The 26,229-nt window shown below is 45.3% G+C and overlaps 2 protein-coding genes across 3 annotated transcripts in view; both read right to left on the bottom strand.

Annotated features, from left to right (window-relative positions):
• Window positions 554-26,229, bottom strand: part of SYDE2 (synapse defective Rho GTPase homolog 2) — a 26,201-nt gene continuing 525 nt past the window's right edge. Inside the window, exons 2-8 of the mRNA XM_021405020.1 lie at window positions 26,164-26,225; window positions 22,869-23,591; window positions 14,083-15,182; window positions 11,413-11,539; window positions 7,106-7,287; window positions 6,146-6,377; window positions 554-2,833 (exon numbers count right to left, since the gene is read on the bottom strand). Coding sequence (XP_021260695.1) covers window positions 2,331-2,833; window positions 6,146-6,377; window positions 7,106-7,287; window positions 11,413-11,539; window positions 14,083-15,182; window positions 22,869-23,591; window positions 26,164-26,225 — 2,929 coding nt within the window. The 3' untranslated portion in view covers window positions 554-2,330. The remainder of the gene's footprint in view (window positions 2,834-6,145; window positions 6,378-7,105; window positions 7,288-11,412; window positions 11,540-14,082; window positions 15,183-22,868; window positions 23,592-26,163; window positions 26,226-26,229) is intronic.
• Window positions 23,451-26,229, bottom strand: part of C7H1orf52 (chromosome 7 C1orf52 homolog) — a 20,956-nt gene continuing 18,177 nt past the window's right edge. Inside the window, exon 7 of one of the 2 annotated variants that reach the window (XR_002441314.1) lies at window positions 23,451-23,588. The gene's annotated coding sequence lies outside the window, so the exon portion shown is untranslated. Of the gene's footprint in view, window positions 23,592-26,229 lie in introns of both variants that reach the window. The other variant, XR_002441313.1, reaches the window with a different exon arrangement.

Genomic DNA, 26,229 nt, shown 5'->3' with positions numbered 1-26,229 from the left:
AAAATATAGAATTATCTTACAAATGAAAGCTCTTGGCTGCTACCTAGGCCAGCAGGTGTACCTCCCTGGTCAAAACCGGGATGCAAAGTATGTCCTACAAGCAGCCATAACCAGAATAACAGCAAATGTTTCATTTGAATACTACCCATACTGAACTGGTTTTGCTTTATTATAATGTAATTAATTAGAGTAACATTAATAACATCTATCAGGTCATTCATTTCCTGTTGTAAGATTAAAATATTAAAACTTGACAGAGCAGCACATCGTTGCACCAACTTAGAGCTTCCTGTAGAAAAAGCATCCACTTATTCAACAGTGCTCATTTACATTGACAAGATTTCTATAAAGGATGAAAGCTTAAGGTAACAATTACTGAATAATTTTAACACCACCACCTTTTAAGGAGTACTAGCAGATTTTCACACCCAGTGTTCAATACATCTTCTCAGAAGTTAAGTGCCTGTATGGAAGGAACTCATGTGTGCAGCCAGGGCAAATACATGGCACAACCTTACAAAGCTTTAAATAACACCAACTGGGCTCAGTCAAATTCTGTTCCTCATTCAAATTTTATTTAGAATTAAAATTTATTGTTTAAAATGTATGCCCATTCTGTAGGTATAAAAGTTTAAAAAAGACATCGATTTATCGATAAATGCTTCAGGTTAAATTTATATTTTTATACATTACCATTATATTGCCATAACTGTTTTGCGTCTTTTAACACTTAGAAAAAAAATAAATTAATGGGAATGAATAAACCATTTGAAACCATGCTAAAATAATTCCTTAGAAAAGAGGGATGAAGTCTGTCCTAGTATTTAATCCTTTGCTCCTGTAAATAAATAACTTCATAAGCAATACAAGGAAGGGGTTAGAGCAAAGCACTTACCCACAGTACCCGTGGCCATGGCAGGGTGCCAGCACCATCCTGATGAACGAGAAGAGTTAAGCTCTGTCCTTTCAGCTGACACAGCCCCGGTGTTGGGCGTCTCAGAGCTGAACCACAATCCCACCCCACTCCCCATAACACCCCAACCACCCAGCCCCACTGGGGGGAGATCGCTGAAACTGAAAGAATCGGAAAACCTGACTGCCTTTGTGCAGAACTTGAGACTACACCTCCAGAGCCAGAGGGGCTCAGACACTCCTACCGGCAGCCAGAACACACAGTTTAACTAACACACATGGAGTTCCACAGCAAAAAGAAGCATCAAAACAGCCAGGACAGAGTCCAACCTTACCAGAACAAACCAGAAGTCTTCAAAACAGCTGTGGATGCCCCTGTTCATTGCAGGGGAGCTGGACTAGATGACCTTTAAAGGTTCCTTCCAACTCTAAGGATTCTGTGATTGTATGAAAACATGAAGTGAGCACCTTCAGGACCCTCCTTTACATGAAAAAAACATAGAGAAAAATCTGAATAATAAAACCAAAGAACAGTGCATTCATCTCCTTACTGCACACACGGGTCACCCTGAAGGGCAGCAGCACAGTTCACTGCTAGAAATCCTGGAAAATCCAAACAACTACTGTGAAAGGGTTGGGGGGGATTTGGGGAGAATTAACAGCCAGCATGTGTGGACCAATGCCCTGCAACACAAAAGGCCGTTAAGTTAACCATCCACCCTGCCTTCTCACTGGATGTGTTTCTCTGCACGAATCCAGTGCAGTGCTACACACAAGGCAGCTTCCTCCTGGCATCACTCTCTTCGAATGGGATGTTTCAGAGCTCCAAGACCTCTCCTTAACAAGGCGGATAGAGAGTGTTTGTACATAGATATATACAACAAGGTTAGAAAAATATTTAATTTTTGCTTGCTTAAATAATTATTGAAAAGTGTTAATACATGAATACATTAATATTTGTACAATTAAAACTTTACATATAAATAGTTTTATATATATATATATGTATATATATAGAAAGCACTTTTCATAGCAGCCATTGCATATATAGTGAAATGAGTTTGCCTGAAGTTGATGCTGCAAAGCTCAGGCCAAGCAGCATTAGTCCCCTTCTGAGAGGAACTTCTGTACCAGAGCTGAGTTTCTGGAGGACGAGCCCCGCTGTTCCAGACAGCAGATGGTGCCTTCCCTGCTGTCAGATGCCGCTCACCAAATGGTACATCATTTTTAGGGAGAAATGTCACTATGTGGAGACTCTTTGTGGTCTCTCAGTTTCTGCCTTAAACACCAGAATTAGGTCCACACGCTCTTCCACTAAGAATGCAGAAACGTGAGGAATGCATTTAAGTGGGTTCGTTGACACGGCGGGCCATGGCCTTGCTGCAGCAAGCAGCAGGAGGCACTCTGCAGGGCTGGGCTCAGCAGCTCATGTTCAGCTTGTTTTTGTTGAGTTCCCTTTCCAGGTTTCCTATCAGGGTATCGATACTTTCCTGTAGGTCCTTGAGGTTTGCCCTGTGGTTTCCCGCTGAGTCTATCGCCTGCATTGTCAGGTAGCTCTGGAACGTGTGTTCCTCGGGGAGGGCCTGAGGATGCCTCATCAGACCACCAGTCTCATCGACTCTGTTGCTGTCATCCCCACTCTCTGAGTCCTCTGAAGGGACATCGTCATAGTCTGCCTCACCCAGGCAGTCCCTGGGGCTGCAGAAGTAGCTTTCCCCACAGCTGCTCCAGTCACCCGCATAGCGGTTGCTAGAGGGGCTGTCCAGGCCAGCTGGCCTCGGCCGCAGCACCCTGCATGCATCAGCACTGCTCAGGTTCAGCATCTGCGGTCTTTGCTGCCGCGGTCTCAGGTAACGCAGGGACGACGGGTGCTCAGGAGGTGCGTTGGGATGCACAGGTTCCTGGGCAGGTGAACGGTGCACTAGAAGAAAGGAGAATTACATCCAATGTAGCTGAATCCATACAGCAACACGAAGGGTCCGTGACAGTGGCCATGGGCGACTGGCATGCATGATGCGTGCAGACTCGCAGCCAACACACCACACTACCACTGCTTGATAGAAAATCATTAGGAAAACCACTGTAAAAGCTTGGCTTTGAAGAGTCATGCCAGATCCAAACTGCAACAGAGAAATCGTCCCTCAGCAGAGATGCTCCCAGAGCACAGGTCACATTCAGGGCACAAGGTAACTACCATCCAGCTCTGGCACAGACAAAGCAAACTGATCAGCTGAAGGGAATGGCAGAAAGCAGGCACAGCAACAGAGGTTAAATCAACGAAAATACCACTGCAGAGAAACACCTGGAGAAGCTGAATATGCCCCAGAGCTGAATTCTCATGTTTCTCTTTTGCCCTGATGTTCCACGCTATTAATAGAAGCTCATCAGCATTAATTTCTCTAAGAAGCCACAACCAGAAGCGCACTCTGACAGGCTGATGGCAGTTACCTGAGCTCACGGTTACACAGCACAAGTTACTAACAGCCGCCTCCACTGTTACCGGCTTCCTATGGTAAACAGCACACATTTTTACTGGCCTATGCCTATTAAACGTCTAAGCCATAGAACCTCTTTATGTTTTAAACAGGCCACGCCCACCCGTAATTAGCCGCAGACTTTCTGTGCATAAGTGCACACTGTTCAGCACCTTGCTCCCGTTCCCTTGCTTGCCTACAGAGCTGCCAGCGCTCCCCCTGCCCACACCACAGCCCCCCCAAGGTGCTCCGGCCTTCCTTCACATCTCACACAGTAGCACACAATAACTATCACTGCTTTTTCCCCCCTCTCTTGCTGTAACAAAAGCCCTTCTGTTCAGACTCTGCTCCATTAAGATGAAGGGCCATGGGTTAACAATAACTTGCCAGCATTGCATGCTCTAGCCAAACAAGGACTTATTTGTTTTTGGTTGGAAAAACATGGAAATTGAAGTATTGCACAACATGTTGATTATCAAGCTGCCCCAATCTACAGGAGATTAAATAGAAGAGTCCAGACCATAATCTCTCCTCCAGGTCCAGCTGCGCTGCTTACAGCTCACCAGAGTTCTCTCGCTCACAGCTCTGCACTCATATTTTACCTCCATGTTAGCTGTGTCCCGCATGCTTCTTGCAAGTCGAGGACTTCACCCTTCCCTTGAAGGTGAGGAGGAGCTCTACTTACCTTATTCATCTCAACAACAATGCATGCTCCCACGGGCAGAGCTGCACCTACCTGCCCTTGCTTCCTGCAGCAGCCACACCATGAACTGCTCCCAAACATCTCACTGGGCTTCAGCACAGCACGTGCTGGCTGAGCAGCTCGTGTTCCCCTTCCTCCAGCCACGCTTCCCACCCCTCCTGCACTGCCTTGTGGGTCTGAGTGAAACCGGGAGCTTCACCCTGCTTCTCACCCAGAATACCCATGACACTGACCAGCAGTTGACAGACCAAGAGACACATTCACACACTCAGAGTCCTCAGCCGGCTCCTCACACACCTGGCAGTTGTGTTGTGCTGTTATCTAAAATAAGTCTCTAGATAAAAACTTCAGAACTGTTCCTGGCTAAGTAAAGCAGAGACTGTTTAAGACAACCTCTGTAACAACGATACTGTGTGGATTTCAATGCTTCTTTTGTAATCATAAAAATCCCTTTAATGAGGCATTATGTTTCTTATATGATTTATGAACTGCTAAGCCGAAGCCTACATGCTCCCATGTCTATCCTGCACTGTGTGCCAGAGCACACGCATTTATACCTCACACCCACAAATACACAACAAATCCAGACAGCTGCTGCTTGGAATTTTTTATGTTATATTATTTTTGTTAATTTGCCAGAAATAGATCTTTGTCAACTTTATCCAACACTATATTGCCCATCAGCCCCTTTGTGACCCTGTGTATTTCCTAAGTGCCCCCAGGTCTCCTGTGAAAAGCAGACCTCCTCCACTTCAAGTAAAATCAAATAAATTTAACAAGAAATGCAATCAGACATACTATTCCTTTAGATTAACTGTAATTGTCTCAGCACAGAAAATCAGTAGTTTTCCAAGAGCAATTACTGTGTTCTAGAAGGGAACAATTAAGAAGCTGTTAAGACAAGCTACATCTTCTCTTAGGCTAAAGAACATAAAGGTTTACATTGTTCAGGTTTGAAAAACAATTATTAAAACACTCAGGTTAACCAGCTGACAATTTTCCGCACCATCAGTGAAAGCACTGTGAAGAATGAAGGTACTACAGCATGGAGAAATGGACCCATCTTCCAGACAGTGAGGAATCTGCCAACAATTTGGCCAAAGAATACCAGAATACAAAATTAAGCCCATGGGATCTAATGTTGTTTCACAGTGCTCTTATCAAACTTAACTAAACACCCCCAATATCTTAGCCTGATCTTGCCTTTAAGCACCAGTGCTTAGTGCGGTTCAACTGCAGAAGGTGAAATGCAAAGGAATTCACTGTGGGCTAAAATCCAGGGCTCACTGATGTTACTGTGTTTCCACTGACTGTCCCTCCGAATAGCGGGGGACATGTGAACACTGTGTAATCATTGAAGTGGGCCTTGAAAGGAAAATCGTTGCAGAAATAATTAATTTCATTTGTACTTCAGTAGTTAATTAAGATTAGAATTTCACTTCAATTTCTGGGAACTGATCCTAAACTGTGCAAAAGCATTCAAGGTCTTAAGTTTGGAAACATGAGATAAAAGGTAGTTGCCCACAACATTTTTCCTTATGCAAAGCTCTGAAGAAATAACAAGGAGTTGCATGGCCCCGACTACAAGGAGCAACTCTGCCAAATTATAAATGTAGAAATAAAGTAAACCAGTGAGTCTCTCAGAGACCAAACAACTCACGAATCCCATGCACTCAGAATCCTGAATGGTTGAAGCAGGAAAAACAGAAAAACAACACAAACTAAAAACAAACTATTGTTCAGATGTGGGAACATTACTACCACTGGGTCTGCTTTCTCTGATGTCTTTACTTACATGAAGCACTTTTCACTGAATTGCTGCCATTTGGTAGAGAAATATTTAAACAATAAACTTCACATTAAGCAGTGATTTAATATAAAGAGCAACTATATGATTGCACAATTTCTTTACATTAATAGGTGATGCCACAGTACCTCATGTTTTAGGGATCCCGATGCTCCTCAGTTCTCCCGTGAATTAATCTAGACTGTCACACAATAAAAACATACAGCAATAGTTTGACGTTTCCCCCTGATTAGATCAATGAAACTGTACCTGGCCACAGCTGGAGTAAATAGTGAAGAACTTCTATGTGTTTTTTGAAGTCCAGTGCACTAGCGAGCTCCTCTGAGTCTGTGAAGACTCTGTTGTTGTGGTTGGTGGTCTCCTGCCTCTGGCTCAGTAACACAGGCCCAAAACACACAGCTAAGTTCTGGCATGTCATCTTATTTACTTCGTGGTAAGAAGCCACCAGTTTCAGGTGATCCAACAGCATCTTCAGGGTAGCCTGCAGAACAAAACACTCATCAGGATACAAAATACTGTGTGAACGCGGCATTGTCACCTTAACATCACTGCTCTAGATGGATAATAGCAAGGCTGATAGCTCAAGCTTTTCTACCAACACCCAGCAGAAGAACTGCCTAAGTGCTGAATAAATAAGCTGCTTTAAATTGTCACAGAGGAGAAAAAGTAGGATAGAATTTCTGGTAGAATTCCGTTTGTTTCCTACCTGATCTCAGTTTTACATGGATGAGTTTTCTAGCAGTGGAGAAAAGATACCAAGGAAAGGAGAGACTGCAGAAGCAGTACTGGCAAGCCAGAAAGATCAGAAGATGAAGAAACTCTTAGAAAGATTTCAGTCAGAACAAGCCTCCAGAAGTCTACTCAGCTTTTAACAAAAATAACCCATCGCTAGCTGTCTGGCTGCCCAGTCCTGCTGTAAATGGGAACGGCTTATCTGAAATCTAAAAATAAAATAATGCTGTTTTTACTGCTTAGCTTCCAGAGACAACTTGAGAAAGTACATTTAAATGAAACTTATGGCCAGATACCTTCACTCTTCACTGAAAATAATTCTAAGGGAGTATTTTCAAAGACTTGGAGCATTAAAAATGCATGTTCTCAGAAAACAGTTGTATACATTTTGACATGCTCTAAATCCAATGTGAAAATATTCCTTTATTTTCTGAAACAGGCAATTTACCATTACTTGACCCCATTAATACCACTCACCTTCTCCACATCTGGGAGGCAATCCAGAAGGGCTGCTGTGTGCTCAGAGTCACTCGGATCATTTTCACAACCAGTAGCTGCCATCTTCAAGGGATTTTTCACCATGGCATCCACCACTGCTTCATAGAGCTGTTTGGTTATCAGTGGAGAGGGTAGCTCTCGCAGGTAATCCTTCAGGACACCTTCAGAAGAGATACAAGAACAGTTGCTGATATCAAGCTGCAGGTTCACTGTTTGGAATGGGTTGGAAGCACTAAGGCACATAGAATTCAGCTATCTTGCAGGAACATCCTCCATCCCAGTGACAAATTCAGGAGCTAGGGACAGGAAGAGGCAGTAAGGGCAGAATAACACCAGCAAGCTGAGCAGCAGCTCTCTGCATGGGACAGGTGCTGGCTACAGGCAGTGGATGGCTCTGCTCCTGCAGCTCTGTGGCACTTGAATCCTTGCTGCCATTCCAGCACTGGGCTATCCCAGCTGCAGTCAGTACGTACTGCTGCATCTCCAGAGCTGGAGGAGAGGTGCTTTCTGTGGGACACAACAACCTGGCAGCACTGCATCCAGCTTCTATGCCTTCCACAGATGCAAACAAATGAGAAGGAACCAAGCGTCTGCATTCACGTAAGCTGGTGCTAAAAGCTGGCTGCACTTCAGTGTGAGCCGGTTTCAGCAACTGTAAGAAGAAAACCCAGCAGACGACTTCTGTTTAGCCCTGGAAAGCACACTAAAATAATGCTCTGAGGCAGTGCATCCAGCACAGCCGGCACTAAAAGCTCTGAGGGAAACAAACAGCCCTTATTGCCTTCTAAAAGAATAAAGAAAAAGCACTCTGTACCATAAGTATCTGCCCATTCAGCTAGATTATAACTTGAAAAGTTTGTTAAGAAGTGGTGAATTAAAAAACCTTTTGAAAGAGGACACTGTAATTAACAGAGCAGTCTGTCCTCAGGTAAGGCACACTTGTAAAGATAGAAGATCATTTGGCACACGCTCCACACAGCCCTGGAAAACCCCACATCACTGTAAATACTGTCACATTCTGCTATTTGATAACACAATACTTCCTATCAATTCTGTCTTTATAACTTAGCTGCAAACTGAATAGCATCATAGCAGGCTTTTCATGAGGTTGTTTATAAAAAGTACAAGGAATGGAAGCTAACATTTCTCCCTTCGCAGCCACGTTCACATGCAGAAGATGAACAAAAGCTGGCTTCTTGCTGCATAACTGGTACCACTGAGAAATGAGGAGCGCAGCCAGTGCGGAGGCAGCCAGCCAGGCCCTGCCCCACGAGCAGCATGAACGTGGCAGTAGGGGCCCACACAGCCGCTCTGGCTGGGCAGGCCAGCAGCCGGCACAACACGGGAACGTACTGGCAGGGGTAAAACAAAACCAGCCAGCTCTATGTTCTCCTGAACACATATTCCTCTGGGCTTCTTTGTTCGCATTGGGGTTTTCTGTTTTTGTGCAGAGCAGTTACAGGAGTGGCACATTACGCTTCTGTTTAGTAACTTATTCACATTTCTCCCTTCCCAGCAATGATATTTCATCTTCTCAATTCAGAGCCCCGTGTCCCACGCATATCCACAGATGAAAATGAGAGCAACATGGCAGCAGGAGGCGCAGCACAGCACAAGCTGGGATGCCTTCCCCTTTATCTATGTAAAGCACCAGCAGGAAATGCTAACACTGTCATGTTTTGGGTGGGGAAGGCCAAATTTAAAATCAGCTTACAGCAGGAAAGGAGTAAAAAGATATGCCCGAGTCAGATCAGCTCATGCTGCTGCAACAGTCACAGCTGATGACTGAGAGGAATTCCTCTGACAGTATCCACAACTGCAGGACTACCACCTGCTGAAGGACCTTAGAATCATAGAATCAAGGCATAGAATCATTAAGGCTGGAAGAGACCACTAGATCATCTAGTCCACCCACCAGACCATCAGAACCATGCCATTAAACTGCGTCCTTCAGTGTCCCTGGTTAACAGGGCAGCTTGGGAGCCACTAATGCCCTTTGGCCTTTCTAAATGTTTCTGCTATTCACTCTGCCAAATTAGCCCTGTTTTCTTGCAGGAAGCCATGCTCCCCGCTGCCAACCCACTGGCACGTTCTCCTTGCCATGACCCCTCACCCCACAGAGCAAATGGAGACAGCAAGGTGAGATTACCATCCACTTCGGTTATCCCTCATTTTTCTGGCTCACTGAGCTGTTAACAGTGTTACACGCTTTATTTAGAGATACGAATTCACATAGATGAGAACAGACATGATGCAATAACACTGCTACCGGTCAGTTCCTACAATTGGCAGCACACTTGATTTTGAGCCACGAGTGCCTGTATTAGCCTGTGCCAACCCCAGGGGCAGTTCTCAGTGAAGATTTAATCATTAAATGCTCATTCTTTGGTCTTTGGAGAGCTGTCAAAAAAAAAAAATCTTTATAATAGTCTAGAAAAACAGCGCTACTCAAATTTCAAAAAGGACACATGAAAGCACTTCTCTACAAACGTGCCAAGATTTATGCTGATTATTCACATTCTATGGAACACATGGTTCAGCTTAGGGAAGCATGAGTCACGTGCAGCAGCCTCAGCACTGCAAGCACAGCACGAAGCACCAGGGCAGACGACCATCATCCAGGCTCCCTGCACAGTGAGACTACTCTGCAGGCTCTTTACTCCCATGCTGAGCACAGTAGGTAGCCCAGCTCTGCCAGCACAGACTGCAGCCTCACCTTTATGCCCAGACCGTGCTGCCCACAGCTAAGCAGAGAATGGCTCACCCTCACTACTGAGGCTCACAGCATGGTAGCGTGGCATTAAAGTACACTTTTCAGTTTAAGCATCGCATCACAAAGTCATGACAGAAAGCACAGTCAGACTGGCACTGCTGCTCTGCCGGGGGCTGCTGTCTGCACTGAGCACTCCTGCAGCTCTGAGCTCAGCTTCCATCAATAACAGTGGGTTCCGAGTGCACAATGCCCCCAGGGACACAATGCTTGTGATGCATTACAGGTTCTTTTGTATATGGACACAACGAAGCCCCTACACTCTTCCCCACGATATTCCTGAAACATTTCTGCAAATAGTTTTGCCGTAGGACATTTCTGGTAGCATGGGAGTGCAATACCTTTTTTATTACTGCAAAATTAAACACTGAATGTGTCAAATTTTTCATTAGCCAAAAATTTACATTAACCAAGTATCTGTTTGACATTTGTCTGCTTACAAGCCAGTATCAGACAGTTTCCACTGTTTGACAGCAGAACTGATTTACTAAAATTGAGAAGTGTTTTCAATAATAATAAACATCACCTCGTTCAAAGTTATCACTGCTTCTTTCATTAATCTATTTGCAAGAAGAAGAAAAACATTAAGTTAAAAGATCGTTTCTATTATTTACTTCTTCTGTTCGCCTTCTCCTAACAGAGGATGCATCACAGCAGAGTGCAGCACGAGCCCAAGGTTCTACTGCTGTGAACACTGGTGCTGGTGAGCAAGGCTGAGCCCGACTGTGAGGCCAAGGGAGCTTAGGTGAACTGACTGGCTCTGTATGAAAGATTTGGTTAACAAAGGAAATGCCACTGAGCAGTATCTTCTGACACTACCTAGAATAATTACAAAATGCACTGAACACAAAATTAATTCCCAGTACAATTCATTTCCCAATGAAACAATCAAATGGGATGGAACTGCTCAACGCCTCTGAATGTCAAAAAGTGCTATGGCACAGAAAATTTACACCCTGGCTGCTGTCGTTAACATCTTCCATCACTGGATAGGAAGTAACAAAATGTTCTTGTCTAATTGCCTCAAGCGATTAGTTTACTCTGTGATCTCCGAAATTAGCTCAACTTTGGTTTACATAACAAATACCATCAACACTTACAAAACTGTTCCACCTTTAAGCAACAACAAAAACACCTGACAACTTCAGTTGGACTGGGCACAAACGCTCCCCTAAAAAGCTGGTGCAGATGAAGAAAAGCTTTGTCAGACCTTCTGTTCCTCTGCCCCGTGACCCTCTCCTTCGCCAGGATGCTGCTGTGAAAGCCCCTGCCTCGTGCAGGTTCCCTTCCTACACCAAGTTCTGCGTGTTAATGGAACTCCATCCTCCTCCCTCCCAATCACAGCTACTTGAATACACACCTCCAAGGTTACTGAGCTTGCTTTCGCAGTACAGAGAAGTAGTTGATGGCTTATTAAACAACAACAGAAAACTAGTTCAGAGCCCCACTGCACCTTTTAAAAAGCACATTATGAACATGTCAAAATTATATGTTAAAAGAGAAGTCAATGCATTACCTGTTATCACATTAATATCTGGGTACTGGCTTTCAGAGAGAGTCACCGCCTTGCTGTCCCTCTCAAACGCCTCTCGAAGCTCCTTCTTAACCGCTGCGGAGCCACACAGCCGATACAGGCCTACAACCTACGGGCAAGAACAACAGCCCCACATCAGTTATTCCTGCAGAGCAGAATGCATATCATGTATGGCCTCACCTGGGTAATGCAGCAAGATGTTCAAACAATGGTTTGGAAACGTACCTTAAGAAAACTCCAACCATGCCTTCTGCTAATATTAAGTGATTACATACACCTTCAGAAGTTACTCAAGAGACAGCTGACTGGCAAGTGACTAATGCTGAAGCTATCTACAGCAGGGGACATCCTGAACGGTGTTCAGTGAGCCATCCCAAGCTGTAAGCCAGAAGCACACTACCAGGTAATTCAGAATCCATTTAGGACTTTGCTTTTACATAAAACTTAGGAAACAAAGAAACACAGATAAACATGGATTCTCCTCTTATCCTACTCATTCAGATCACCATTGTTTTTCCTCCTAATAACTGTTTAATTACATAAGATAAAACTGGACCTTAAGCAGAAATGAAGAGAAAAACCATTTTGAAGCATACTAGAGCATGTTCCAAAATTGTTATTAATTGTTAGCAGAAAAGGGTAGCCACACAACTGAGTACCTAATAAACAAGAGATGCCATAAGTATCTTCAGAAAAAAAAAATCCTTAACATTTTCCTACAAGGATACGCTAGATGTAACTAAAACAAACTCTACTTAATGTTGGTAGAAAGGATTTCAAGAGAATAACAACTACTCCATTCTGATGACATCCACAAGATGCTATTATAAAAATGACAAGATGCTGACTTCCACATTTCAAAAGACATGAACCATCTCATGTGAAGCAAGGGTTATTTCATATGCTCAAGATGATAGGAATGACTCCACAGCACACCTGGACTCAATTACTAAGTCAATTGGGTGCTTTCACACACTCCAATTTTGCATTTTATTGTTGCTGTATTTTTCATTTTCATCAACACCATGACTGAGAGGAGCTAAATCTTACATTTATTATTTTAATTTTAATGGACGTTACAGGCAGATGTACTGAACAGCATGTGGTTAGCCCCAAAATGCTGTGGACTTGAACAACCAACCAGCCCAAAACCTGATACAGTCTGTGTTGGCTTAGAACATGCATATCTAGGTTTGCAAAGAAGAGTATTCATCTGGCCATATATTAATGCCTGTTTAAATACGTGGAAAGTCACTAAATGGAATTTGTACTCTCTCTTTCCTGAGACCAAATATGACCCAGTATTTGCCTAAGACAATTTAAATCAAGTTTTCTAATGCTATGCCTGAAAGTCAGATGGATATGACATACCATGACAGCAGTCTGCATTCTATGAGAAAATCAAAATGTCAGAGAAGCGCATGGTTAAAAGTTAACAGTAGATTTTGCATTTGTTTCTCCGTGAGCAAATGCACAAATTGGATTTCATGCTCAGAAGCACCAGGTGCACACAGACAGATCAGATCCCAATCGCCTCATTACCAGTGATGCCTTGATTACCCAAAATCATTTGCGTGACTAGGCGCTAATAAGCCCAAAATAAGACACTGAAACCATGAGACACAAATTCTGGAAATAATACAACTTCTTTTTTCCACTGATTCGCATGCTAGGAGAAGCACTCACAATAAGAATCACAGAGTTATTATCAGTAACGACTTTCAACAAAGTAACTACATAGAAATACCATTCCTGTCTGTATATTTTGATCTAGGTTATAAGTAGCCACGTTAATCTCATAACACCTGGAAACTGTATCCAAACCACTAGCAATTAAAAGTAGTAACAGTGGTAGTTGCGATTACCTCTCAATTTCACCTGAGCAGGAACAGGTGTAATAGAAACCAAGGGCTCACAGCTATGGAGTGTTATGCAGAAGTCCTCTCACCAATTTCAAATGAATTGCCAAGGGGAAACATCCGTCCTTAGGACTGCACATCTCCCTTCCTGAGAGATTTCTCATCTAGCATCTGTAACTGGGGATTTGTTTCTATAACATTTTGGTCCATTCGGTTACACCAACTGAAATATATTGCATTAAGATGAAGAGAACACACTGGGCCTTACTGCTTTTCCTAATCCTAAGGACAACTTGAATAAAGGCAAGGAGAAGCAGCGTGGGGAAGCTAATAACCTCTCTTCTCGATAGTTCTTCCTCATCTTCACATCGCACACCAAGCATGGGAGGGAGTACTACACTCCTTGCATGTCAGTACACTATGTCCTTAAGGAATGCCCTGTGCCTCAGGAATTAGACATTTCCAAATCCTAATCTCAGCTCTGCCTTATTTTGAGGGTGACTCTACAAGCTGGCTGCTGTAGTCCTAAAACTACTGTGAACAAATGTTCTTCTCCTTTACAAAGGCAAAGTTAGAAGCACTGATTTCACAGTCCTGTTATTCTTCCCACAGTACAATGACTGGCGTTCACCACTCAACAGAAGCAAGAAAACAGCTGAAAAACCTAAACACAGAAAAGGTTTTTTAACTACCTCTTTTCCACTCACCACTCATGCTCCACAACAACAGCAAAGATCTGCAACAGAGATCCAGACACAGCAATATTAATAAGACATTAAGATATGTACAGTACCTGGCAGCCTCTCTTTTCAATTTCCATTACGCATTTCTGAATTAAAAGTGGCACCATCAGGCCTGCATTTTCCTTCTCTACAACTTTTCGAGCATCTACACCAAACATCACTGGCTCCCGATCTGCATCCAGACCATCGAGAGAGTTCTCCCACTGTTCCATAAGCGACAGCTTGACGTAAATGAGCCCCCTTGGTTCCAGTCTGACAGCCAGCTGATGTGTCTTTGTCACCCGAAAGAGAGTAGGAAGAGCCACAGTGCCATGACAACAAACACGGTTTTTCCGCGGGGTGGGCTCCCAGCTGAACACCACCAGCTTTAAGTGCTGAGCATTTTCAATTTCTATGTTGAATGTGTGGTCCATATCTAGAAATGTTGTCCTACATGTAAGCAGGGCTGTTCTTGCTTTGTTTACTGAATCAACCTGTATTGCACAAAAGACATCTTTTGAGTCTATTCTTGGTGGTTTCAAGTCTTCAGCACCATAAAAGTGAATGCTCATAAGTCCAGAGATGTACTGGGAACACTTGGGTTGATCAGAAAAGTTGTAGTGCCTGAAAGCATCAATATCTATTTCAGTTTTACCACTGTTACTTGGAAGGCTCTCTTTTCCTTTCCCACACTTGGTTTCATGTCCATGTTTACCTGATTTGGTTAAAAGTTCAGGAGAGTCACCATCACTGAGGTAACCACCTTTGCTGGAGGATTTGGAACTCCTTGAGCTTTTCTTTTTGTAGGTGTGCTGTGACAACACGCTGCTGTCGAGATGGTAACGACTTATGACGTTTCTGCTGGCAGCTGCGGTCGAGTTTCCAGAAGATGGCAAAGGTGCTGTATGGCTTGTATCCCGAGAATTCCCCTTCAGCAGGGAAGAAGGATTGTCTGAGCTATTATGGCTTGAAGTTCCTTTGACACTCAACTTCCTGCTGAGTTCTGGCAGTTTTTTCATTTTCATGGAAAGCTTCCTCACTGTTCTGGGAGATTTAATTCGATCAGGGAAAGGCCAGTTGATTGATCCACTTTTTTTCAAGGGACTAGGACTTGGAGGAGAAACTTCTGTTATTGGTATATCAACCTTGTGTGCAAGTACAATTCCAGGCCCTTTAGGAAAAAAAATAAAAGAGAATAAACAAATGTTTTTGAACCATTTGGTAACTGCAGTTCACAGTAATGAAAATAAAATATTGCACTAGAGGAAAACACCTTGATTTGTCTTAACTTGGTAAATGCAGTTCATTCAGATGACCATCATTCACCAGTTAGAGATATTAACAAGCACCCAGAGAGTCGTACTCTGTTGACCCGTGCAGCCAAACCTGGCAGTTCATAGTCAGAAGCCTGATTTGCTACAGATAAACAAATGAGCTATTTCACCCACTGAATTCAGCTCTGTCCATTTGTGTTATATCCCTCTCATCCAGGCAGACACAACTGCATTCCTGGGGCACAGGTGCAATGAAATCAGTCTCCAAAGGGAAAGCACTGGAAAATGACAAGTGTACTTCTGCCCGCAAAGCAGTTAGCCACAAAGATTAACACATCAGCATTGCCCTCTCAAGTCTAAAGGAAACATACACATCCCTGGTAAAGGACACTGCTACATTACTTTGCATGTCCTTCTCTTACCCAAAAGAGCCCTAGAGAAGTGTCTCACCCCTCTTCCTTCATCTCCCCTTTTCTGCTGCAGTGAGGAGGAGTAGGAAAGCAACAAGGATTTATTTATTCCAAGAGCTGCACTGTGCACTTCCTCATTCGTGCCAGCAATTTTTCCTCTTTCCTGGCACAGCCACCCTATGACAGGGCTTAAAAGTTATACAGTTCCCAACTGACACCCTTGTGGGAAATCTTTTGGAAAATCTCTTTTCAAGGAACAAAAAAGTCGTAATAGCAGGCACTGATGCTGAAGAGGAAAGGAATGAGAGAAAAAAAAGTCTACATTAATTTGACAGTGCAGGAGAAGTAATGAAGGGATACAATCAGAATAAGAAGTTATTATCAGTAAATTCTGTGCATGACTCACAGAGACACAAACTTGTAGTTCTCTTCATGCTTGAATGTTCAAGGAAACCCAAAAATCAGGTTTCAGCTCAAGCCTTTCACCCTGCCACCAGCACGAGGCAGTAATGACTGCAGGAAAGGCAATGGATTCACGTAAGTTGCTGTGCAAGAGGGGAACTGCGGCCAGAACAAATACAATTTAATGAGCACTCTCATTTAGAGCCACTTTTCTATCCACTGAGAAACTAAGAGTGGCTTTTGTAAGAACAATCACCCGGTCCCCTCATCTCAGGCGAGATCTGGCAACACTCATGCAGCCCTGTGCTCCCGGCTGGGAAACAGAGCCCCTGGCACATCCAGCCCTGCTGCTGCTGCTGCCCCAGCGTCTCAGGGAGCAGGGACTTGTGCCTGTGTTAGCATGGGGAATCCACCTCACTGCTCACTGGGAAAAGGCAAACCCTACTCACAGTGCGTACAAGGAAGGAAAGAAGAGCTGCTTCCTCAAGGTATGCAGCAAATCATTCTTTACAGCAGTTTCCTTTACAGATTTTTCTGATGCTTACTGTCTATTTCCAATCACTATTAAGCCCAAGTCACTATTTGCTTAAAAGAGAGCCTTTATAGCAAAGTTTCAGTCATAAAGAACTATGCACAGTATCTGTTTTCCAGAGCAACAGTGGAAAATGCCTTTAAGCCCTGCATCGCATGGAGGAGTTCCTTGCCTGCAGTTCTGGCACCAGCTGGCAGGAGACATGGGGCTTGACAGAGCTGGACAAAGCCTTGCTTGTGCTGCGGATCGCAGCATGGCCATGCTGGCCCAAAGCACCCCATAGCAGCCAGTGCTGTGCTGGCATTCACCTTCCCTTTCTGCCCCAAGTCTCTGGCATGGGCTTAGCAAAGCAGGCCAGCCCATTCAACTTCCCTCCATCTCAGGAAAGCTGCAGCGGCAGTCTGACATCCTGACTTTTGCAAGTCTGACTTCTGCTGCCTTCAGCGCAAAGCAGTTAAAATGAAACACAGAGCTGACAGAAGCTGGTTGTGTGGGACCGATCCCACCAGCATCACGCCCCGGGCTGTCCTACTAACAACAGCGATGCGCTGAGGTACGGACACCATTTCCAAGCGCACACACGATGACCACTAACAAGCTGCAAGAGGGACCTGCAGCACAGTCATGTCACATTTCACTTCCCAGCCTACTCACCTTGCCCAGCTTCCTTCCTGTTCCACACAGGTGGCATCTGACCAGTTACACTTCAGAAATGCTCTATGCTCTACGGAAGGCTGGCAGGAGGAGAGGAAGCACCAGAGGCACCGGGATGCCAATGACAGCCCAGGCAGCAGAGGGGTGATGATGAAGTGCAGCTGAAAATGCACTCTGCATATCTGTCTCACACTTCCTGGCAGCATTAGATACACCAAGAGCAGAAGAAAGAAGCTTTTGAAGGATGCCCCAACCCAGATATGGACAGCTTGCCACGGGACAAGTCGGAGACCGTCCCAAGAAAGCACTGCACGGCAACAAGTGACTTTGCACCAGGACTGCCTCCCTGAGCTGCTTCAGGTAGATGGGTAAAGCCCACAGGTTTTATTTGTTCTGCAGTACGGCTGCACAGAGGACAAAGACTCTCCACAGCCACAGAGGTGCTCCACAGCCACCAGCTTCCCCATCCCTCATGGCCAGCAGACAGCAGGGCCCGAAACCTCACCTACACAGCTCTGCCCTACAGGAACAGCAGGCAAACTCGCAGCACACAGCCTGCCAGGCACACCCCGTGATCACACACAGTAACATTCATGTCTGATCCTGATTAGTATTGTCCTCGTGTGCCTGAGTGGACGTGCCACTGTCAGACTGCCTGCCAACAAAGCCTGCTACGTTACAGGCATATTTGATTATCCCATTCTACGAGCAGCATTCCTCTTTGCTTAAGGAAGGGCTTCTGAGTTACTCTAAAGTTCATGAGAAAGCCTGTGATTTATTTTTGGGACCCCAAGATGAGATGAGTAAGTCAGAAAACATCAGTTCCTCATCATGGCAAGGTATTAAAATACCAAAGAGCCACGCTCGTAACTAAGGGAAATGCTGAGCTCTGACCCAGCTGAAGCTGATACGTAATTTCATTTTTCCTGCCATCCTCCAGAAATACTTAATAAGTATGCTGCATCTGACACTGAAAGTATATCTCCAGAAAAACGACAGAAAAGCGAACTTCTAGGCCGTTTCATTTTAAAAAGAGGAAAAAAAAATACAGCTTATACTAAGCGGCTATAATTTTCAAAACCAAAGCTTCCCTTATGTCCTAGATTTCTTACTTTTATTTTCTATTTTTAAAAGACAACCCAATGTATTACTTGGGAAAACATTTTTTTTTTTCAAAAGCAACAAATCAGAACAGAAAAGCTCAAACAACTCAAAATCATTGTCAGAGCAAATGACGGTGGAGTAAAAAAAGGCTACTGTTTTTCTGTGCTAGATTCCAGAAGAGATGCTGATCTGGATCCTCAGCTGACACAAATAGCACGGCTCCACTGATGCCAAAGGCTGGAAACTTACTCCAGCACAGGCCCATTTCATCCTCAGATAGTTCCACACCCACTCTGACAGAAAGCCTTGCAGCAGAGCTGTACATGGTAAGAGAATTCACACTATATCAATTACAAGCAACTTCAATTAAGATGCAAGGAAAGCAACCCCCCCACTCACATTAGCAAAAAAAATTTTCTTAAAATGATGATAGAATGTAATTATTTCTATGTAATAATTACCTAAACAAAAGGAATAATCTTCTTTTAGCGTGCTAAAAGAGAAGTCCTTTTTTAACCTCTATGAAAACCACTATTTTAACCAATTCGGTCTCTGTGTTCAATCCCACATGACACCTCAGTCAAGGAATGGAGAAACTATTAAAAGGGTGAAGAAACCCTCTAAGAACTCTGCAGCAGTAGTTCATTTTCTCCCAGTACGCTGCCAAACACACGCAGACACTAAGTAAGCTGTGACAAACCCATCAATGCTGAGGTCACGTTTTCAGGAGCAGAAGTCGCACGCTACTTTACATAGGCCACGCTGTAAGAGTCTGGCGGGCTGACCCTGCACCACCACCGTCCTCAGTGCCCCCCGCCAGGCGACCCCTCGAGAGGGGACAAGGAGCATGTTTAACAGCACTCCAGGTCACCCGCCAGGCTTAAGAGTTCGCTATCTGCAAACAGGAATGTATTCCTGGCAAATATTCCAAATGTTAATGATTCTCCATGTGACACAGACCACAGCAGGCTTCATTAGAATGCTGGCGTTGGACCAAGCGCCATCGGCCCCGGTGCCAGGCATGCCTCATTTGGACCTCTCACTCCAAATGCTGTTCCCCTCATGGTTTCTTACATGGGACAAAAAGCACCTCTGTCTGTTTCCCCAGTAAGATGATAAAAACATTATTCCATACAAAACAGAAGGTGAACTAACTACTTTAGATTAACTGCTTCAACTCCTCAGTTGCTACAACCCCCAATCCCATTACCCAGCAGGTCCTTATAGCACAGTCATTGAAACAGATCAAAGACAGATCCCTGGGTAGGCCCACAGCCTTCAAGAACTATACGTCACCCCCCCCAAAATCCCGTCACTCAGCTCTACAGAAGCAGGACACACCTCTTGGCCTGTTGTGGAATATCATTTGCAACATCCAAGTGCAAAAACGTGGGCCCCAAAAGATGTGTTTTTAAACCAGGATAGCATTCAAACAAGTGAAGAAAGAGCACTGCTTAGATTAACCCCAGTACATGCCCAGCTGGAGCTAAATTGGAACACAGCATCAACCTTCACTTCCTGCAACGCTGAAAATAAATCAATTTCCAGTGATTCCTACCAAGATTTTGTATCCAGACAACCAGCTAGCATACATTTTTAGTAGCAAAAGCATGGCCAAGGTCCTTGCAAACTAGGATCAGCATGCCTTAGCAGAATGCCTCTGAGATATGGACATGAAATGACCCCACGGATCAGTTGGGCACTACTCCCAGCAGTAGTCATAGAATGGTTTGTGTTGGAAGGGACCTTTAAGATCATCTAGTTCCAACCCCCTGCTATAGGCAGGGAGACCTACCTCTAGACCAGGTTGTTCAAAGCCCCATCCAGCCTGGCCTTAAATGCTTCTAGGGAGGGGGCACCCACAGCCTCACTGGGCAACCTGTTCCAGTGTTTCACCACTCTCACAGTAAAGAATTTCTTCCTAATATCTAGTCTAAATCTACCCTCTAAATGCTGGTACTAAAAGCAAAAGCATTACAAATTCTCCAAAAAGGCCCTATCTGGAGATCCACAATGTAAATATGTAGCAAAAGAAGGAACTACAAAGGGGCACTTCAGCACCTTGTGAGTGATACACACATCTAGGAACACATTCAATGAGAGTACAGTCAAGCAGTTGCAAGAAAAATTTACTTAAAAACTTTATATTTTTTAAAAATTCTAAATGCAATGTGAAAAACATGCTCCATGGTCCAGTTGAAGTTCCTCCTAAATTCTTCTCCTGTAGCCCTAAGAACATGAGCTGGTGCTATGTTTCTACATTTCCACCTCAGCAAATTTTCTTCTTACTGTCACCTTTTGTGTATTTGACATAAACAAAATACATTAAGTGTGTTTCCTAATTGCTCTAGTATAGGGGCATTTTGTTTTTATTCCTTTCTAAAAACTAGCACAGCTAGAATTATTCAACAAGGAATTACCTGACAAATCCTATTAGCATACACGGCATCTACTGGAGAAAGTAACCTGATTAACACCAGGAACTAACGATGCAAGTTAAGACAATGGGAAAATCAACACCTCTACAATCTATACCCCATTTAAAGAAAATGTTTACAGAACATATCTATTCACTACTCCATTTGGGAAGAACCCCAACAACCACATTCTTTTATATTTTTTTCTTCCTGTTTCAGTTAAAAAGAAAATCCATGACCACTTTCTCTGTACAACGTTTGAGAGCCAAATGAGGCAGCACTGTTTAAAGTTTAAATGGTTAAACTAATTGCACTGACCAAAGAAGAAAGCAGCAAATGAAAATTGTATGTATTACATATATAAACAATATAATATAGAGAGTATATAATAATGATAAATGAAATGAAAATACGTCTTTTGTTGGCTTTCATAGCATCCTACATTTTTCTGCCTTTGCTTCTCAAAACCTCTCTTAGACTCTAGTTCTAACCAGTACTGACACATACAAAATTGCAGCAGTAACAAAGATAAGCAGACTCTTCCCCAAACCAGTAATTGAGTATTTGTCAGGAGTTACTGTTTGACCTATATAGACATCTACTTCACAGCAACTTTGTAATTCAAGCACAGTTCGAGCACAAATAAAGTTAAACTGGCCACATTGCCCTCATGCAGTAATTGCGTATGGATGAGCTGTCATTTTAAATTTGACTGAAATTAACTGTAGACACCTTAACTAAATTGAAGAGAGGAAAAAAAAATCACTTATTCACGATAAAGCCAGTTATTGAGCAGCAGGGATCCAACTTCATTGCCATTTCATCCATTCAGTCTGATCACTACTAAATACACGCAGAAGAAGAACTGCATTTCAAGTAGCTTAATCAGCTCTGAGCATACCAAACCAATTGGGGGCAATTCATAACACTTTTTTCCTGGTTTCATGAAAGACACTTTAAATGGATAATTTTGCTTGCAGGAATGTTTCTTCAGTATTTAGGAAAAAAAAAAAAAAAAAAAGAGGGCAGGACGTGCTCATGGCTTTCCCAACAACTCTGCGTCCTGACTTCTCCAAATTGCTTTGAGCTCCAGCACTGAAAAAAATAACAGCATGGTATTTCAGTGATCTTGCAAGCGAACGTAACTGGTCTAAGTACTTAATGCAGGCTATAAAGTGAACTATTTCTAAATAAATGTTCTCAGAATACTTTGGGACTGAAAGTACACTCATACCAGCAGTATTCCACAAAGAGAACAAAATGTGAGCTCCCAGAAGAGAGGACAGAGTACTTTTTATTTTGCTGTTTACAGAAGTTGCTTTGGTGCCTCTGAAAACATCTCCTATTCCCAGAAGCCATTGCTGCGCTCAGTCCAGGCAGTGCAGATTCTGGCACTTACTGATCTGGGGCCAATTCACCAAGACTGAGTGGGATGGGGACAGAGCTCCTCCAGAGGACAATGCAGAACGAGAGCCTGGAAATGCGCTCCAGGGCCTCTCTGCTTTTAACTACAAAAATACTGTACAACCACACAAAGCACATGATTTCAAATGGCATTTATACAGTCTTCCAAAAAGTATTTATTAAAAATCCCAAGCAGTAAGTTTAAGAAACTTCCGAAGATATTAAGCAATTTAAAGGCTGGAACCCAAGACCTGAATTGGACACTAGCTAACAGAAAGGAAACTGAGTGGGTCCTCTCATTAATATGCTTAAGGAAGCTCACTTGGTAAAACCTTTGTTTTCAGCCAGGTGGGTGCCAGACCAAACAGGGTCTGTTTGGAATCCAGAGCTGACTCAAGAGGCAAACCACAACCAGACATGCCAGGTGAGCAAACTGACTGAAAAGTCACCGTGCAACTCTACATTTAGCAGGTATCAATATCCCTACCCGAGTCTTTTTTCCTTTCCTTTTTTTTAAATGAACGTAACATGCACTGCTACTGGAAATGTGCTTGATCCAGATAAAAGGAGGAGAAAGAGAAAAGAAACATAAGAAAGCCTTATTATTCTTTTAAAAGAAAGCAGAGCATAAGACATCTTTGTCTTCCTGAACCCTCTTACCTGCTGAGGGGCACTTAAATGCAGGATTGTCCTCTGCCGCCAGCACACTCTGGGGCTTGCAGGCAAACTTCTGCCACGGCTGCTGCAGATGCTCTCCAGGCTGCGTGGCATCGGCGGGACCCAGCTCACCAGGCTGAGCGTCCTCTGCTCTCTCTGGGGAGTGCAGGGGCACTCTGAGGGGCCCCAGTGCCCACCCCAGGTCCCTGACAGGCAGGCTTTTGCAGCAGCCCGCAGGGCAGTCTGCAGTGATGGGGTTACGGGGAGCAGGACGGAGGACTCTCAGGACATCTGGCTCATCATCTTCAGGGATGGGGTTGTACCATATTTCTCCTTCATCGTCTGCATCGTTATCCTCACCAAAGTCGAAGGCACAGCGTCGCAGTGCAGCAGAGCCCGTGGCATTCGGAACGGTGCTCACAGCACTGCAGCTGGGAATAGGGCCCTCCGGCCCTCCCGGGGACCTGGCAGGAGCCCCCCGCACCCTGGGTGCAGGCAGGGGGCGGGGGGACCGTGGGGCCTGGGTGACAGCCCCCGGTATCTTCTTACACGTGCTTTCTCCCTCCAGGCGGGGGGCTCGGTGGGTGCTCTGGTGCAGCCAGTTGCGTTTCTTAGAAACAGTGATGCTGTTCATCTGTGGCCGGTGCTCAGGAAGCTCGCTCGCCTTCGGAGACTTGGGCTCCTTTCTGCTCCGCGGGGCTACGTATACATTTTCTATTAGATCTGCTGTTAGAAAGGGAGAGAGAGGAGAGACAAATGCTCAGAATATCACGTTGCTTTTAGCAGGACAGATGAAGACATACAACATTGTATCACATTCGTCTTAGACCTCATTCGAAGGGACAAAAGACAAGGTGATGCTATCATCAAATTACACATCAGCCTGCCAAAGCAGAACATGTATGTAATTAATGAAAAGTCAGGCTTGTTGGGCTGTATTTTAACACCGTGTAATTTAGGTAAATGGCAGTGAGAGCTCTGTGTAAAGGTCAGGCAGACTTAGGCAGAAATGGATGCTTTTTGCTCTGGTAAGTTTGTGTGTGCATTGGGTTTGTATCCATTACTCCTACGATGTATTTACAACATGTAGACTCCCTTCTAGATTTAGGTAGAAAACAAAGGTGGGGATCTATCTGGCACAGAAGCTTTCAGCAAGGACTGTCCTTAACGCCATACCCTGTGCTCAGGGCAGAATCAACCCTTGGTTTGTGAGGATAAAAAGAAGAGAGGAAGAAGTAGAAATCCAGGAAAGTTTTTAAATACATCATTTTACAACAAAATTTCCATTTAACAACAAATCAAACTCTATTCACAACTTCCAACTTGACATGACTGCGTTACAGCAAGGCTAAACCTGTAACAGGGCTCTGCAGGCAGGATGCTTATACCCTGACTGCCCCAAAGCTCCCCTTCCCCACGGAGCTGAGGAATGGCTCCTACGCCGACAATACAAGCACGCACCACGCCAGATGTGTATGCCCACCAACAGCAACACCTGCCGCTCCTTGATCTGCCAGGGACACGGAGGCCCTCCACAGGGCTGCCAGCCTGCAGCCCCTAACCCGCAGACCCTGAGACACACTTGGAGCTCCTGTCACCATGCGCTGGGCAGTGCTGTGCCGTAGTGCTCTCAGTGCACACCTGGGCAGCTCCGCAGCATGCTACCTACATGAGCCTCCCGCAGGAACGGGGGCCAGCAGCAGCTGCAGAGCACTGGGATAACCTCCTGCTTGCAGGGGCACGCCGCAGCCGCACTCGCACACAGCTCTCCGCTCTCAGTCTCCAAATCAGCCGGCTCTGCCATAAGCCATTGATCGCAAATGTTCACTGAATCCCATCCAAATGATACACTCACATTTAGGTCTTCCGAGCACAGCTCTCGCAACCCAGGACTGTGTTTGCAAGCACTGCTTCCCCTTTATTCCAGTTTGGCCCCGATCCTGAAAGTCCTTCTGTGGGTGTTTATTTTAATAACAAACCATTTCACATGCCAGCATCTGCGCACCCAGCAGCTCCATGGAGCACAGCAACTCCCAAACGCCAACAGCTGTTATAGTAACCAGAATTCAAATAAATAGGAAGCTCAAGGAGCTACAGAGGTGACGAACGTGCTTTCTGCTCCAGAGCAAAGCTTCATGCGGCAGAACACCATTGGCTCTATTCAGCACAGTCAGTGCATTCCTAGAGGCAGACCCTGCACAACACAGAACAAGGCAGCGCTCCCCCTAAAAGCCCTCAGTGCAACGCTGCGGCAAACAAGCGAAAGGGCAGAAAACCGGACAGGTGCTCAACTCACCTCCCACTCCATCTACAGAAGGTCAAATAAATCACTGAAGTTAAAATACAGGAACACCACAGCACCTCCAGAGCCCCAGACACAGTGCTTCAGCTCAGCTGAGGTCAGGACAAATCCCGTACCTATTATGTACACGTATTAAACATCTCATCACGACGCCAAGCGCTGCTTTTCAGGTTATAACACAGTGGGGAATGACCTCCCCGATCCCTCCGCACAGGGACCGGCAGAACGCACAGCTCCGCGGGCTGCGACAGCCACACGCTCCCAGCCCGGTCCGTACACCCCCAGCACACAGCGGGGCTGTACTGCGGCGGGACGGCAGCACGGCCAAAGCACGGTCTGTAAGCATCAAACGCTGTGTAAAAAAACGGGGGGAACAAAAGCGAGAGAATGACAAACGGTCACGAGGCGAAGAGCAGCAAGCGGCCGCGTGACGAGCCGCGCGGGGCAGCGGTCTGACAGCAAGGGGCCTCTCGTGGAAAGAGGGAACTCCCTCCTGAGAAGGACGGGCGATGTGAAAACGCGCCCGCAGAGGGCCGATTCCCGACCTACCTTGTGATCTGCAGAACCGCGCTACCTCCGCTCGAAACAAACGCGAAGTCCTCGCAAACTCCGGGAAAAAAGGCACTTCCCAAGCCCAGCGCAGCCCGCTCCCCGCACCTACCTGCGCGGCACAGCGGCCTCGCCCGCCCCGGGGCTCCCTTTTTGTTACCTGCGGTCCCCGCCGCCCGCCGGCACCGCGCCGAGGCGCACCGCGTACGCGGCCCGGGCAGAGGCAGCACGGAGCGCCGGCAGCAGCTCCGCGGAGCTCCGCGGAGCTCGGAGAACCGAGGGACTCATTTCGCCACTATTTTCTCGGAGAAGCGCCACGCCAGCGCCTCGCGCCCCTCCTCTCCCCTTTCCAAATGGGGGACCGACTCCGCGCCCCGCACGTGAAAGCGCTCCGCCGCCAGACGCGGCCCCGCAGCCCCCGGCGCCGCGCGGCAGACGGGCTCTTACCTTGCGGCCCGCAGCCCCCGCCGTGCCTGTGCGCGCCGCCCGCCGCCGCCCCGCGCGGGGACCTCC

Source organism: Numida meleagris, chromosome 7 (genome assembly GCF_002078875.1).
Source record: "Numida meleagris isolate 19003 breed g44 Domestic line chromosome 7, NumMel1.0, whole genome shotgun sequence".
Taxonomy (NCBI): Eukaryota; Metazoa; Chordata; class Aves; order Galliformes; family Numididae; genus Numida; species Numida meleagris.
The sequence above is the reverse complement of the archived record's forward strand: the minus strand, read 5'-3'. Positions and strand labels throughout refer to the sequence as shown.